General features: G+C 40.7%; 1 protein-coding gene across 4 annotated transcripts in view; it reads left to right on the plus strand.

The window, feature by feature from the left end:
• LOC144611981 (cytoplasmic dynein 1 intermediate chain 2-like) overlaps nt 1-13,552 on the plus strand; it is a 51,652-nt gene that overhangs the window by 22,610 nt on the left and 15,490 nt on the right. For 2 of the 4 annotated variants that reach the window (XM_078431359.1, XM_078431356.1), the window contains exons 5-9: nt 389-448; nt 8,660-8,775; nt 9,456-9,551; nt 11,511-11,673; nt 12,080-12,179. In XM_078431359.1, the coding sequence (XP_078287485.1) occupies nt 389-448; nt 8,660-8,775; nt 9,456-9,551; nt 11,511-11,673; nt 12,080-12,179 (535 nt within the window). The remainder of the gene's footprint in view (nt 1-388; nt 449-8,659; nt 8,776-9,455; nt 9,552-11,510; nt 11,674-12,079; nt 12,180-13,552) is intronic. The other 2 variants (XM_078431357.1, XM_078431358.1) reach the window with 1 other exon arrangement.

A 13,552-nucleotide genomic window follows, 5' to 3' on the forward strand; every position in this document is an offset into this window, starting at 1 on the left:
GATGTGATGGCAAATGCCACTTCTTTTTCCTGTGCTAAGAGGCAGCTCCTGAGATATACAAGGTGATCCATACATATATACAGATAACTAAATACAGAATGTAGAATATATTTCAATCTCCGTTCAGTCAAGATGCACCTACATCAATTAATCAAACATTACACAATAGCATTAACTAGTTCTGTTGGTAAGATCATTTGTGTCTCACCTAGTTGTTTGGTATTAGAGCTGGCTATATCAAGTATTTTATTATATCTTTTCAAATCTACAAAAATCAGGCAAGGCCAGTGGATTTTTCCACAATTACAATTGTGTCTTCTTATTTTACTATGAATGAAACTAACCTTTCACTTTTCTACTTCACGGTTTACTCTGCTAACTTCATCAGGACGCTGCAGTGGGATACAGATCTATCTGTGCTTCAACTTCAGACTGATTCTGAAATGCGGTATCTATCCTCTACTCCATTCTGTTGCTAACCATAATAGTTGACTTACAGGCCAGATTTAAAAACGGAGTTCTCATTAACATGAGCTAAATGGTAAAATTGCTTAATTTTTTTCTGTTGGGGATTGAAATATTTAGTTCACTAGACCAGATGAGATTTTTTTTAAAGGGTTAAAATTCAGAGATCTTCTGTGACTTAACAATTAGCAGAGGCATTTAGTACAGAGAAATGTAAGGAACATCATGAAAGAGGCAAGTTAAGAAGATGATAAGGGTGAAGGAGTTGACCATCAATGGAAGTGTGTTTATTGTTTCGGGAACAAAGGTAAATATAGACCGGTTGAAGTGTCCAAGGAGTATGACGGCAAACCCTTGAGACTGATTCTGTAAAGCATTATTGATACTGCAGATCACTTAGTGTGCCTAGTTGTGTTCAACAAATCAATGAAGCGACCAAGAATATGGAAATAATTCAAGAGAAAATCAAGCAATGTGATTTCAAATTTTAAATCATTTGAGACCCACCTGATTGTTCCTGGGGTATTGGACACTGATATTTCAAAAAGTCATATTTAATGTCTTGAGCATTGACTGGTTCTTTAAAGAAACACATAAATAGAAACAAAGTGACTGATTAAAAAAAGCTTCCCATGAAGATCAATAAAGATTGTTGTTTAGAACAATTCTCATTTTTGGAAAAGTATTGTTTCAGAGAGGCATATATCAAACAAAGTATTTTTAGAAGGAGGTACCTTTTATCATCTGCATTCAGCAGGTATTGTTACAGAGACCATGAGCACATCTTTGTATTGAGTATTCAACTATCTAAAGCTGAATAATCGTGATTAGATCATTGCTGAAATGCTGTGATTACAACACCTGGGTATTATGCTGAGATTTTAATTGTTTCACCTCGCATATATTTAGGTTTTGGCAAATTGATTGCCAATTGGGTTTAACACTTAATTTATTCATCTTTAATAAATAAATGCGCATTTAGAGAAGAAACATGATGGTAATTAAATGTTATTCTGAGCTTTGCCTCACACACAAACAATTCCTGCTGTGATATCTAGCCCTTATTTATCCACTAATTATTTAATTATCGTTTAATTTGAGTTGGAGAATCTGTTCTGCCCCTGCTACTAAGAAATTGCTGAAAATTAAAATTGGCAAGTCTACAACAGGTGGGCAGTTTACTCCCAAACATGTACAGTCCAGGCTACGAAGGGGAAAACTACCTCCAGTATTCAAATATTTCTATACAATTGCAGTAGCTGCAGAAAAAATCCTGCCAGATTTGATTATTATACAAGTGTATCTCTGTCCTCTTTTTGTACATATGTACATGTTAGTGTTATACACAATGTCCTATCCTTGCTACTTTTTACATATAAATCTTACTTGTTCAGTACAGTAAATCAAGACAAGTGCCAGTCTTCCTCATGTGGAGGGTAACTAAAGAAATTGGAATTAATATTTATTTAAAAACAGTGTAATGGCAGTTTCTAGACCTTCTCAAAGTCCAACTTCGAGAGCCATTACTTCTCGGGGATGGAATGGAGGTATAGCTTACGCACACACCGCACTCTGAGATAACAAAAACAAATCCAAACGCTGTTTCTTGATTAATTGGTCTTTATTAAGGTAGCACAAATTAAAAGAATAATTCATACCTTTTCGTTCTTATCAACTGTTTCTTCTTCAAACAATACAGTAAAAATCGTGTAGTCCTTACCGTGTAGTTCTTGTGAGTGTGGCTGGCACGAGTGTGGCAGACGTGAGTGTGACTGGCGCGAGCGTGGTAAAAAAACTGTATTCTCTCCATCCTCCGAGACTAAACTGACCACAATCTCTGTCACTACGCTTGCCTCCTCCCATGTGGACATTCCCCATTACGTATCAAATCACACCCACAAGCATGCAAAAAAGACAGAAACTAGAAATATTAAACATAGCCATAATACAATGACAGTAACTAAATTAAGCGTAAATGGCTCCTACACACCGGCCCCTAATTGTTCTGCGTATATGACAAAGCAATTACCAATAGATATTAAAAGGAGTTATAAAAGCTTAATATTTATCAAAAACAAAAGTAATATGCATTATATGTTGGCATTCAAACTTCTTTAGCAATTCTTCAATCTTCTCCATCACCTTCTAGAAGCAGACATATCTTGGTTATCGGTCTTACCAAGATGTTGTCCTTAGTCTGAAGTCGTACAGTACGCACAAAACCTTTAACGTCTAGCAAGATCTCCAGTATCTTTTTACGAAGTTTCGACAACATGTAATTTCTTCCTCCATGTCCGATCTGTTCATGAATATGTCGTGACAGCAATGTTGAAATATGAAAGTCCTTTGAGAGAATAATAGGATGCTTAGCTTCTTCAGGCATCGCTAGTTTATTTAGGCGACCACCTACTCTCAGAAGTCCTTTATCCAGTATCGGGTCAAGCCTGTATAAATGACTACTTCTTTTAACACCATGTTCACCAGCTTGTAATGCTGATAGCTCTTCCTTTTACCCTTCTTTGACAGAAAGAGATAACTGCATTTTCCGCGTTAAAAAGATCATCCGGACATAAACACTGTCCCCGGTATGATGCCTGAAAGACTTGCATCTCTTTGTCAACTTTTTCTTTCAGCTTGCCAGGATCTGTTTCAAAGCTATTCATAGCAGCCCGAGTTTTCTTTCTCTTACGAGTCCACTGCAAAAGCATTGTTTTTAATTTAAGAAACCAAGTTACCACAGTCTTCAACTTATTCCATGATGAGAAATGGGTAATTAAATAGTTTGTTGAATCCAATGGGTCCTTAATAATGACGTTCACTAAGATGTCTTGCTTGATCTCCGGATCATTAGCAGAGATTTCAGTTTCCAGGTTAAACTTTGGCCATTCTCGGTCTGATTTACAGAGAAACTCTGGCCCATTGACCCATCTTTTACTGCTTAAGAAGCGGTCTGCTGTTAATCATCTCGAGGCTTCATTCGCAGGATTTTCCTTGGTATTAATATACTTCCACTGTGATACATTAGTAGCATCCCTTACAAAAGAGATCCTGTTTGCGACAAATGTTAGGAAGCGTTTGTTTTCATTGTTGATGTAATTAAGCACTGTCATGCTATCAGTCCAGAAGGTAGATTCCTCCAGCTTAAGCTGCAGTTCTTTTTGCAGCAATATGTCAATTCTGACATCTAAGTCTGCGGCTGCAAGCTCCATTCTGGGATTCGTCATTTGCTTCAATGGTGCCACTCTGGCCTTTTCCATTAAGAATGCAGCATGTACTTCATTGTTATCATTTTCCAGTCTCAGAGATGAAACAGTACCGTAACCACTTTCACTTGCGTCAGAAAAGTGTTGCAGCTGTGCAAATTTGATTCGACCAAAGTTTGTAGGCTTCATACACCGGTCCACTCTGAACTCCGAGATCTTGTCGAGATCTTCTAACCACTCTGTCCATCGCTGAGAGAAGATTTGCGTTATACTCTCATCCCATCCAAGTTTCTTCTCACAGAGATCCTGCAAAATTAACTTGGCTGGTAGTGTAAATGGTGCAAGAAATCCCAAAGGGTCGTAAACAGAACCAATCACAGACAGGATGCTCCGTCTTGTACATGGTCGATCCTGAATCAAAATTCTGAACTTGAACACATCTGTTTCAACGCACCAGTGCAATCCCAGTGCTCTTTCCATGGGCAGATTGTCTTTGTCCAAATCCAACTCCCGGGTCTCCTTGGCTCTGTTATCTAGTGGAATGGTTTCCAATACAGCACGGCTGCTGCTAATCCATTTCGATAGCATGAATCCTCCCTTATTGCAGAGGGAAGTCAAATATTTTACCATTTGAATTGCTTCTTGTTCCGTAGACATGGATTTTAAACAATCGTCCACATAGAAATTGCTCTTTACTGTATAAGAAAATAACTGCAGATGCTGGTACAAATCGAAGGTATTTATTCACAAAGTGCTGGAGTAACTCAGCAGGTCAGGCAGCATCTCGGGAGAGAAGGAATGGGTGACGTTTCGGGTTGAGACCCTTCTTCAGACTGATGTCAGGGGGGGCGGGACAAATGAAGGATGTAGGGGGGGCGGGACAAATGAAGGATGTAGGTGGAGACAGGAAGATAGAGGGAGATCTGGGAAGGAGGAGGGGAAGAGAGGGACAGAGGAACTATCTAAAGTTGGAGAAGTCGATGTTCATACCGCTGGGCTGCAAGCTGCCCAGGCGAAATATGAGGTGCTGTTCCTCCAATTTGCGGTGGGCCTCACTATGGCACTGGAGGAGGCCCATGACAGAAAGGTCAGACTGGGAGTGGGAGGGGGAGTTGAAGTGCTCGGCCACCGGGAGATTAGTTTGGTTAATGCGGATCGAGCGCAGATGTTCAGCGAAGCGATCACCGAGCCTGTGCTTGGTTTCGCCGATGTAAATAAGTTGGCATCTAGAGCAGCGGATGCAATAGATGAGGTTGGAGGAGGTGCAGGTGAACCTCTGTCTTACCTGGAAAGACTGTTTGGGTCCTTGGATGGAGTTGAGGGGGGAGGTAAAGGGACAGGTGTTGCATCTCGTGCGGTTGCAGGGGAAAGTGCCCGGGGTTGGGGTGGTTTGGGTAGGAAGGGATGAGTGGACCAGGGAGTTGCGGAGGGAACGGTCTCTGCGGAACGCAGAGAGGGGAGGGGATGGGAAGATATGGCCAGTGGTGGGGTCCCGTTGTAGGTGACGGAAATGTTGGCGGATAATTTGTTGGATACGCTGGCTGGCTTGCTCTTTACTGTGTTTGTCACTTCTTCTGGAAAGTGAGCTTTATTGTCCTCAGCGGTTTTCCTCAATGCAAAGTTTGCACAACTTGGTGATGACACTGCTCCAAAGAAATGTACCTTCATCCGGTATTCAATGAGATCTTGTTGTGCATCACCATCCGGCCACCATAGGAATCGCAAGTAGTCGACATGTTTTTCCGATACCTTGACCTGATGAAACATTGCCTTGATATCCACCATCAAAGCTACTGGCTCTTGTCTGAATCTGATGAGAACTCCGATGAGTGAGTTCGTTAGGTCTAGACCCTGCAGCAGTTGACAGTTAAGTGATTTACCCTTGAAAACCGCAGCACAGTAAAAGACCACTCTTAATGTTCCTTTCTTTGAGTGATACACCCCATGGTGTGGGATATACCAAAGCTCTCCATCACTTCGATTTAGCTGGTCTTCTGGCACCCTTTTGGCATAACCATTATCAATCATCTTTGTGAGGAAAGATGTATATTCATCATGAAGTTGCGTTTCAGATTCTGAATGCGTTGTTCTGCAATGCAACGGTTATTCGGCAGACTAACACTTTCTTGTTTAAAAGGTAAGTCTAGGCAATAGTGTCCTTCTATCATCTTTACTGAGTGATTCATAATTTCCAAAAAATTTACTTCTTCTCTGGACATTTTTTCTGATTCCTTGCTGGTTCTTTCATTGAAGTCGTGATTATACTGCTTGGTCAACAACCCCTCTAGATTTACAATAGATATTCGATTGACGGCAGCAGCAGTATAGTTATTCCTTTTCCTGCCTTTGTTGTTCCTTCTGAGGGAGTCATAGATAACCCATCCGAGTATGGTTCTCACAGCAAACGGTCCATCTCCTTGACTGGTAACAACCTTTCTAGGTTCTAATGCCTTCAAAGCATTCGTTCCGATAAGTAAGTCGATATCAGAATTTATTTTAGGTATCTTGACATCCTTCAAGTAAGGCCATTTTCCAAGTCTTCTTGCTTCCACTTGAGCAGAGACCCTCGTAGTTGAACTGGCTACAGAACCAGATTTACGTCTAGTTCTTCGCGTTGAAACGTTTGAGACACTATCCTGAGGTGTAATTTCTTCTTCCACTTCAACACCTTGTTGCATCGCACCTTCTACTGTAGAGTGCAATGTTTGAGCTATGGTTTCAGACAACCACTTCTCCACGTCAGCCATGAAACCATCAAAAAATTCTACCCTCTCTTGGAACCACTGAGTGTGCCATTCGAGTTGCTCCTTTGGTAGTTGTAAACACAGTATTGAGTGTTGTTTTTCTCCAACCCCATGGCAAAGGTTGAGTAGTTGATCCAGATTGGATTGTACAATGTTCGCATTCTCATCTGATTCCATTAGTTCCTTCTGATATTCAATTAATTTGATGACCTGCTTCCACAACTTGTCTTTCTCCTTCTGGCATCTTTCCAGATAGGCTGCCTGCCCTTTTTTCCGAAAGTTTAATGTCTCTTTTCTCATATCTTGATTTTTGCTCTGCTTCTCCCTCCTTCTTCATACTTACCTGATGGAAGATCCATGATGACTTGGTGCTTATCGCTATGTTCCAGAAACACCAGAAGAATTCAAAACAGAATGAGTATTTTTTCAAAACACATAATTAATTCCAAGGCTGAGTCTTCGGCCAGTACCTATGGTAAACAATTGCTAGCTGAGCACCTTATCTTGTAGAAGTTCACAACATCGTTAATTTTCAAGGTCGTGCTCTGCGAGTTTGGTTTTCTTATCTCCTCGTAGCATAAACAAACTTCTTGTATCAAATAGTACTGCAGAATTTTCTCACAGGCTTTTAAGTTTTTTAAACTTCTTAACTTAAAATTACAACTAAACAGTCGCCTACTCACGGTACCCGGTCAATGAAGTCTTCAATCTTCTAATGATCTAGATGTAGACCGTGTCAATTTGCCTTCGACCGGCAGAATCTTTGTTCCTTTTGGCTTCAGCTCTAATCCCTGGCACAGATTCAGCTTCTTCTTCAATTCCACTGTTGAATCGGAGTTTGCTTGTAGAACAAATCTTTCTTAGATTCTTCTTTCAGAATAGCCTTTTTTACTCTAGTCCATTCAGAAAAACTTTTTACTACTCCATTCAGAGAAGTTTTTTACTCTAATGTAATGGTAGTTTCTATACCTTCTCAAGGTCCAACTTTGAGAGCCATTACTTCTCAGGGATGGAATGGAGGTATAGCTTACGCACACACCGCACTCTGAGATAACAAAACAAATCTTCCAAACGCTGTTTCTTGATTAAATGGTCTTTATTAAAGTAGCACAAATTAAAAGAATAATTCATAACTTTTCGTTCTTATCAACTGTTTCTTCTTCAAACTATACAGTAAAAATCATGTAGTTGTTACCGTGTAGTCCTTGTGAGTGTGGCTGGCGTGAGTGTGGCAGTTGTGAGTGTGGCAGACGTGAGTGTGACTGGCGCGAGCGTGGTAAAAAACTATTCTCTCCATCCTCCGAGACTAAACTGACCACAATCTCTCACTACGCTCGCCTCCTCCCATGTGGACATTCCCCATTACGTATCAAATCACACCCACAAGCATGCAAAAAAGACAGAAACTAGAAATATTAAACATAGCCATAATACAATGGCAGTAACTAAATTAAGCGTAAATGGCTCCTACAAACAGTTTATACTTAAGTTCACAGTAATCACGTTATTGTTAATATGATCAGAAATTACAGGATACTCTCACAAAGGTATAGTAAATGCATCCAAAAATTTCACTTTTACTGCACCATTGTACTTCCATGACTGCATTTTGCTAAAGGCCTCGAGGACAGGTTTAGAAACGTTGAAAATAAAAGATGGTTTAAGTCTGCTGGTTTAATTGTGTGGCGTCAACAATAAAATATTCTGCATATAATCTGTATGTTATTGGCTGCTCAGTGCATGTATGATATATTGGGGCTATCAGTTCACCAATAGTTGTCAAGTAATGTTTGGTTGGTAGCATTATATAACTGGAACCTCCATTATCTGCCAAAATAGAGAAGACACTTATTAGTGGATAATGATAATTAGTGCATAATTATTGGTCTGTTCCTGTACATATTGTACAGCAATGTCCCAACAACACAAATGTAGACACTTACAATGCAAATACAAAAAATGAAACGTTTAAGCAATAAAAACAGAAAATGTTAGAAAAAGCAGGTCAGGCAGCATCTTGTATATGATTGTGTAGTTTCATTCACTGATAAAAGAAGAAATGTAAAGATTAAAATAATGTTTTAATGCAACAAGATTTTCTGTCCTTTGATGATTCTGGCAGACCTCAAGAATGTGAATATTGGAGGTTCCATTTACGTTACCATAGAAACATTGCATCTTCAAGATTGAATGTTGCTTTGTTAGTCATTGTACCACAGTGACTTTAATTTATTAACTCTTCTGTAGACATCACCTGCAAAAGCTGGGAATAGCCAGAATTACTCATGTGGATATTGCACCCTGTGAACGTCTTGCGCACTGTAAGGAAACACAGACACCAGTGGTTGCTAAACCAGATGAAGGTAGGCAAAGTCCAACCACCTTCCAATAATTTTTGTTACAATCCAAAGATAGCAATTCAAATCTCACTGAGGACTTTAAATTCAAAAAAAAAATAATGACCAATCCAATCTTGGGCTGCATTTGTGGATTTCCTTGCTTCCAACAAACACAATGGCAGCTGTAAATCCTGTTATTGGGTCATGCTTCATGTGCGGGGCAAAGTTTTTTTACAGAGGGGGGTGGGGGCCTGGAACGTGCTGCTGGGATGGTGGTGGAGGCAGATACCATAGTGGTGTTTAAGAAGCATTTAGATTGGCTCATGGATATGCAGGGAATTAAGGGATATGGATCACTTGCAGGCAGAGGCGATTAGTTTAACTTGGTATCATGTTTGGCATTGGCATCTTGGGCCTGTTCCTGTGCTGGACAGTTCATTGTTCAATAGCCAAAATGGTGCAGGCTCTAAGCTCTGATGGAAAAGGACGATTTTTTCAAATTGCTGCCATACCTTGCAACACACAGATATGGGTTAGGTTATGTTCAAGTAATTCTATTAATTGCATTTGGATTCACATTTTGACTATAAATTAAGCAATTCATTGATTTCAAAAGGATAGTTAGATTAATCTGTATCCTGTAATTCACTGTCTTCACATCTGGTGTGTACTGATTTGCTGCTTGATGTAATTACTTACTGCAGAAAAACAGGAATCGATGATCCCTGTGACAGCTTTAACTGAAGCAGAGACTGAAACAACCGAGGAACCCCAAGAGGAAAGAGAGGAAGGGCATCCAGGTAACTGTTCTCGAGCATTTGGGACACATTAAAGCTTTCATTATTATGCACCTCGGCTGGAACAAGGTTACTCAAGGAGTACCCACCAGATTAGCAGAGTTTTGAAGGATGGTGCTTTCCACTGGATTGCTGGATGTGCTCACTGTTGTGTGCAAAGAACAGATGAAGTGCCTCCTTCCCATACACATGAAGCATCATTCATAAGATTCCAGTTACAGTTTAAAAGCTGCATCAAACATGCTTTTTTGCAATGTCATCGTGCTCATTTTCTAGAATACTGTATACAGATGAATAGACAACACTTTGTCATGTTGCAAATGGAGGATATTAGTGCTAACAGGAATCTAGGTTGATACTGTTAATAGTAGTTTGTTCAAACCAAAGTCTGAGGTTGTCAGCAAAGAGTTGAAAACGTGTTTCATTCCAGTTTAAGGCTCTTCGGTTACAGTAAGTGCAGTGTTCCTCCTGGTATTGGATCTGGGTGTAGCCATGGTTGTAAAGTTCCTGTGTTAAGTATTGGATGAGGCCTGCAGCTATCCTTAACACGTGGGTTTATGTTTACATAGTTGGAAGATGTTAGCAGACGTTGCAGTGTCATTATAGTTGGTTATTTGTTTGTGAAGTTATGATATGATAGTTCTGATGAAAGGTTAACCGTAATGTTCATTCATGTTTTGCCTCATTTTCCCTTCTCAGATGATGTTGTTCCAACAAGAGGAATTGCTGTATCTCACAATTCTATCTTTTTGTTTCTTCTCTGTCCTCATTCATCTCGCTCTACTTCCACCTCGCCCAGACAGATCGTGTGCAGTTCATTGCTCTCTCTCTCTCTCTCAGCCAGGAGTGCACCCCTTCATAGACATTCCCCTGTGTTCTCCCCACCGGCATTCCCATCCCTTCCTCTTCCCTGGAACTTGGTTCCTAACTTTTCCCAGTTCAGACAAAGGGCTGATGCCTTGAAATGTTGACCCTGTCCCCCTCTGCAAAGGTATGGTCTGACCCGCTGAGTATTTCCAACATTTTTGGTTTTTATTTCACATTCTTGGATGCTTGGAGCAACATCATCCTGATTAAGGCAGGAGTCACGTTTTAATCCTTGTCAGTATGTTGCCATGGGATGGCGTTGATGCGAATTATAACAAAGAAGAGAGACAATTTAGATGGGAATCTCCCCTAGGTAGTAGTCATAAATATGAGTGTGCTCCAGGAGTATTAATGTACAAAGCGTTGTTGAGAAATCAACCGGTATGAAATTTCTCGGCGACAGCTGGCTTGTCGCCAGGTATCGTTGCTTATTGCGGGCGCTGTCGCATGCTGTCCCCAGGTTTGCTAGGTTCTCTTAGATGCATTTAGAAGCACGTAATATTAAATTAAGTAAATTCATTTGAAGATACCATAAAATACCAATTTATTTACCATCAGGACATTTGACAGGTAGATTGGAGGCAACAGTTTGACGGTCAGGTGAGCGTGGGAATTTTCGCGATGTTTATGGCCATCAGCCATTACATTTAAAGTAGTAAAATTAAATTTCTTAATACAGCTCTTAGTAAACTGGAAGTGAATCCAGTTTATGCCTTGTTACCGTGAAGCTTGGTTTTCAAGTAACCCGGGCAAGATGTTATATTTCAAAACTCTCAAGTAATTACCGACTTGTCAGTGATTTCAGTGAAAATTAGGACGCCGGAGAAGCATTGACAGCGTGGGAAATTCGCGATGTTTCTGAAGACGGTGTAATCTCGACCTGACTCAGCATTGTCGTGGTCATTGTCGTAGGGTAAAAGAAAATGTTGGCAATCTGCTACGACTTTGACAGTCACCGGCAGTCGCCTAAAAAATCGCCTAAGTAGGACAGGCCCTTTAAGGAGGGGAATGGGGAAGAGAAGTATGAATGTTTAAATATAAGAATAATGCATTGCAGCCATCTCAGTTCAACTGTCGTGTTAACTTTCTTTCTAGTGAGCCGACATGAACTGACCGAGGATGAAAAAGAAAACATTCTTCAATCTGATTCATTTCGGTCCTTCTTTGATCAGACCTCAAGGGTGATTGAGCAAGCACTTACTGAACATGTTGACATCTTCTTTGACTACAGTGGCCGCAATCTCGATGACAAGGAAGGGTGGGTAATGTCTTCCTTGTAATTGAACTGTTTTATAGTTGCGTTGAATCTATAGCACAGAAGCGGGCCATTCAGTCCAAAGTCCTTTCCGATGTTTGAATCAAAATAAACCGTAGTAACTGGAAATCTGGAACCAAATCAAACACACAATATTGGAAACACTCAGCAGGTTAGTAGAACACATCGGTTGGTCGAGAAACAGTCAATGTTTCAGATCAGTGACCTTATGGTCAAAACTAGAAAAGTGAGAAAACCAGCTGTTTCTCTCTCCATGAACACTGAAAGTTTCCAACATTTTCTGTTTCCATGCATTTCAGTGTTTTTCTATACATGAATTGTCTGGTGAGTCAATGTTCTGTTAAATTGTTAATGTTCTTTACTATTTCATAAAATGTTTTTTTTTCAGAGAGGTCCAAGCAGGAGCCAAGCTGTCACTGAACAGGCAGTTTTTTGATGAAAATTGGTCAAAGGATCGCGTTGTTACCTGTCTAGATTGGTCACAGCAGGTAAGCATTTTATTGTACATTTTTTGAAATGTAGTTATCAAAGCAAGCATTTATTACCCATCTTGTATGCCCTTGAACAGGGAGTGAAGAGCGGCCTCCTTCTGGTGGGGGCGCTCCCACGGTACTTTTGGGAAGGATTTAGACCCAGTGACTATGAAAGACCATCAAAATGTTTCGAAGTCTGGGCAGTGCATGAGTTAGAGGCGAACGTGTAGATGGTGGTGTTCCCATGAGCCCACTGCCTTTGTCCTTATTGCCGGTAGAGATTGCAGATTTGACAGTCAACATTCAGTTGGGAGATTTGACCCTCCCAACCGATGTGTTCAGCCAGGAAGAGTTAGTCAAGACTGAGAAAGTAAGCTATGCTCACAAAATTAGAGTCATACAGCATGGAAACAGGCCCTTCAGCCAGCCATATCCATACCGAACATCAACTACCCCTCTGCACTAATCCCATTTTCCATAGCTTTCTCTGTCTTGGCAGTTCAAGTGCCTGCACAGTTACTTTAACGCTGTGTGAGTCTCTGCCTCCACCATTCAATCAGCCTGGGCATTCCAGATTCAAACCACACGTGGGGTGAAAAAACAAAATGGCACCTATCCTTGTCCTCCAGAGATGCTCAGTGAGCCGCTGAGTTATTCCAGCACTTTGTGTCCTTTTGTGCATTAACCAGCAACTGCAGTCGTTCGGTTCTACTACTTATACAGTGATAATACTTTGCTCGGTTATAGCGGATAATTGGCAATAACGAACACCATTCCCCTCCATGGTCCATTATAATGAGGGTTTACTGTACTATCAGGTCCCTATTTGATCCATAATAACCTATTTAAATAAATACGTTAGGTAGGCAGAGATATGATAGTCAGGGTCTCGACCCGAAACGTCACCCATTCCTTCTCTCCCCAGATGCTGCCTGACCTGCTGAGTTACTCCAGCATTTTGTGAATAAATCGATTTGTACCAGCATCTGCAGTTATTTTCTTATACTATATATATGATAGTCAGAACATTTTTCCTAGAATGGAAATGTCAAAGACGAGAAGGCATAGCTTTAAGCTGAGAGGCACAACGTTTAAAGGAGATGTGCAGGTCAAGTGTTTAACACAGTGGGAGGGAGGTAGGTGCCTGGAAGGTGCTGCCAGGGTGGTGGTGAAGGCAGATACGACAGTGGTATTTAAGAGGCGTTTGGATAGGCACAGGGACATGCAGGGAATGGAGGGATATGGATCATGTGCAGGTAGAGGAGAGTAGTTTAACTTGGAATCATATTTGGCACAGATGTTGTGGGCCAAAGGGCCTGTTCCTATGCTGCACTGTTTATGTTCTATGTTAAAGCTGCAATGACATTGTAGAAAGGGAGCATCATGTC

Source organism: Rhinoraja longicauda, chromosome 42, assembly GCF_053455715.1.
Source record: "Rhinoraja longicauda isolate Sanriku21f chromosome 42, sRhiLon1.1, whole genome shotgun sequence".
NCBI lineage: Eukaryota > Metazoa > Chordata > Chondrichthyes > Rajiformes > Arhynchobatidae > Rhinoraja > Rhinoraja longicauda.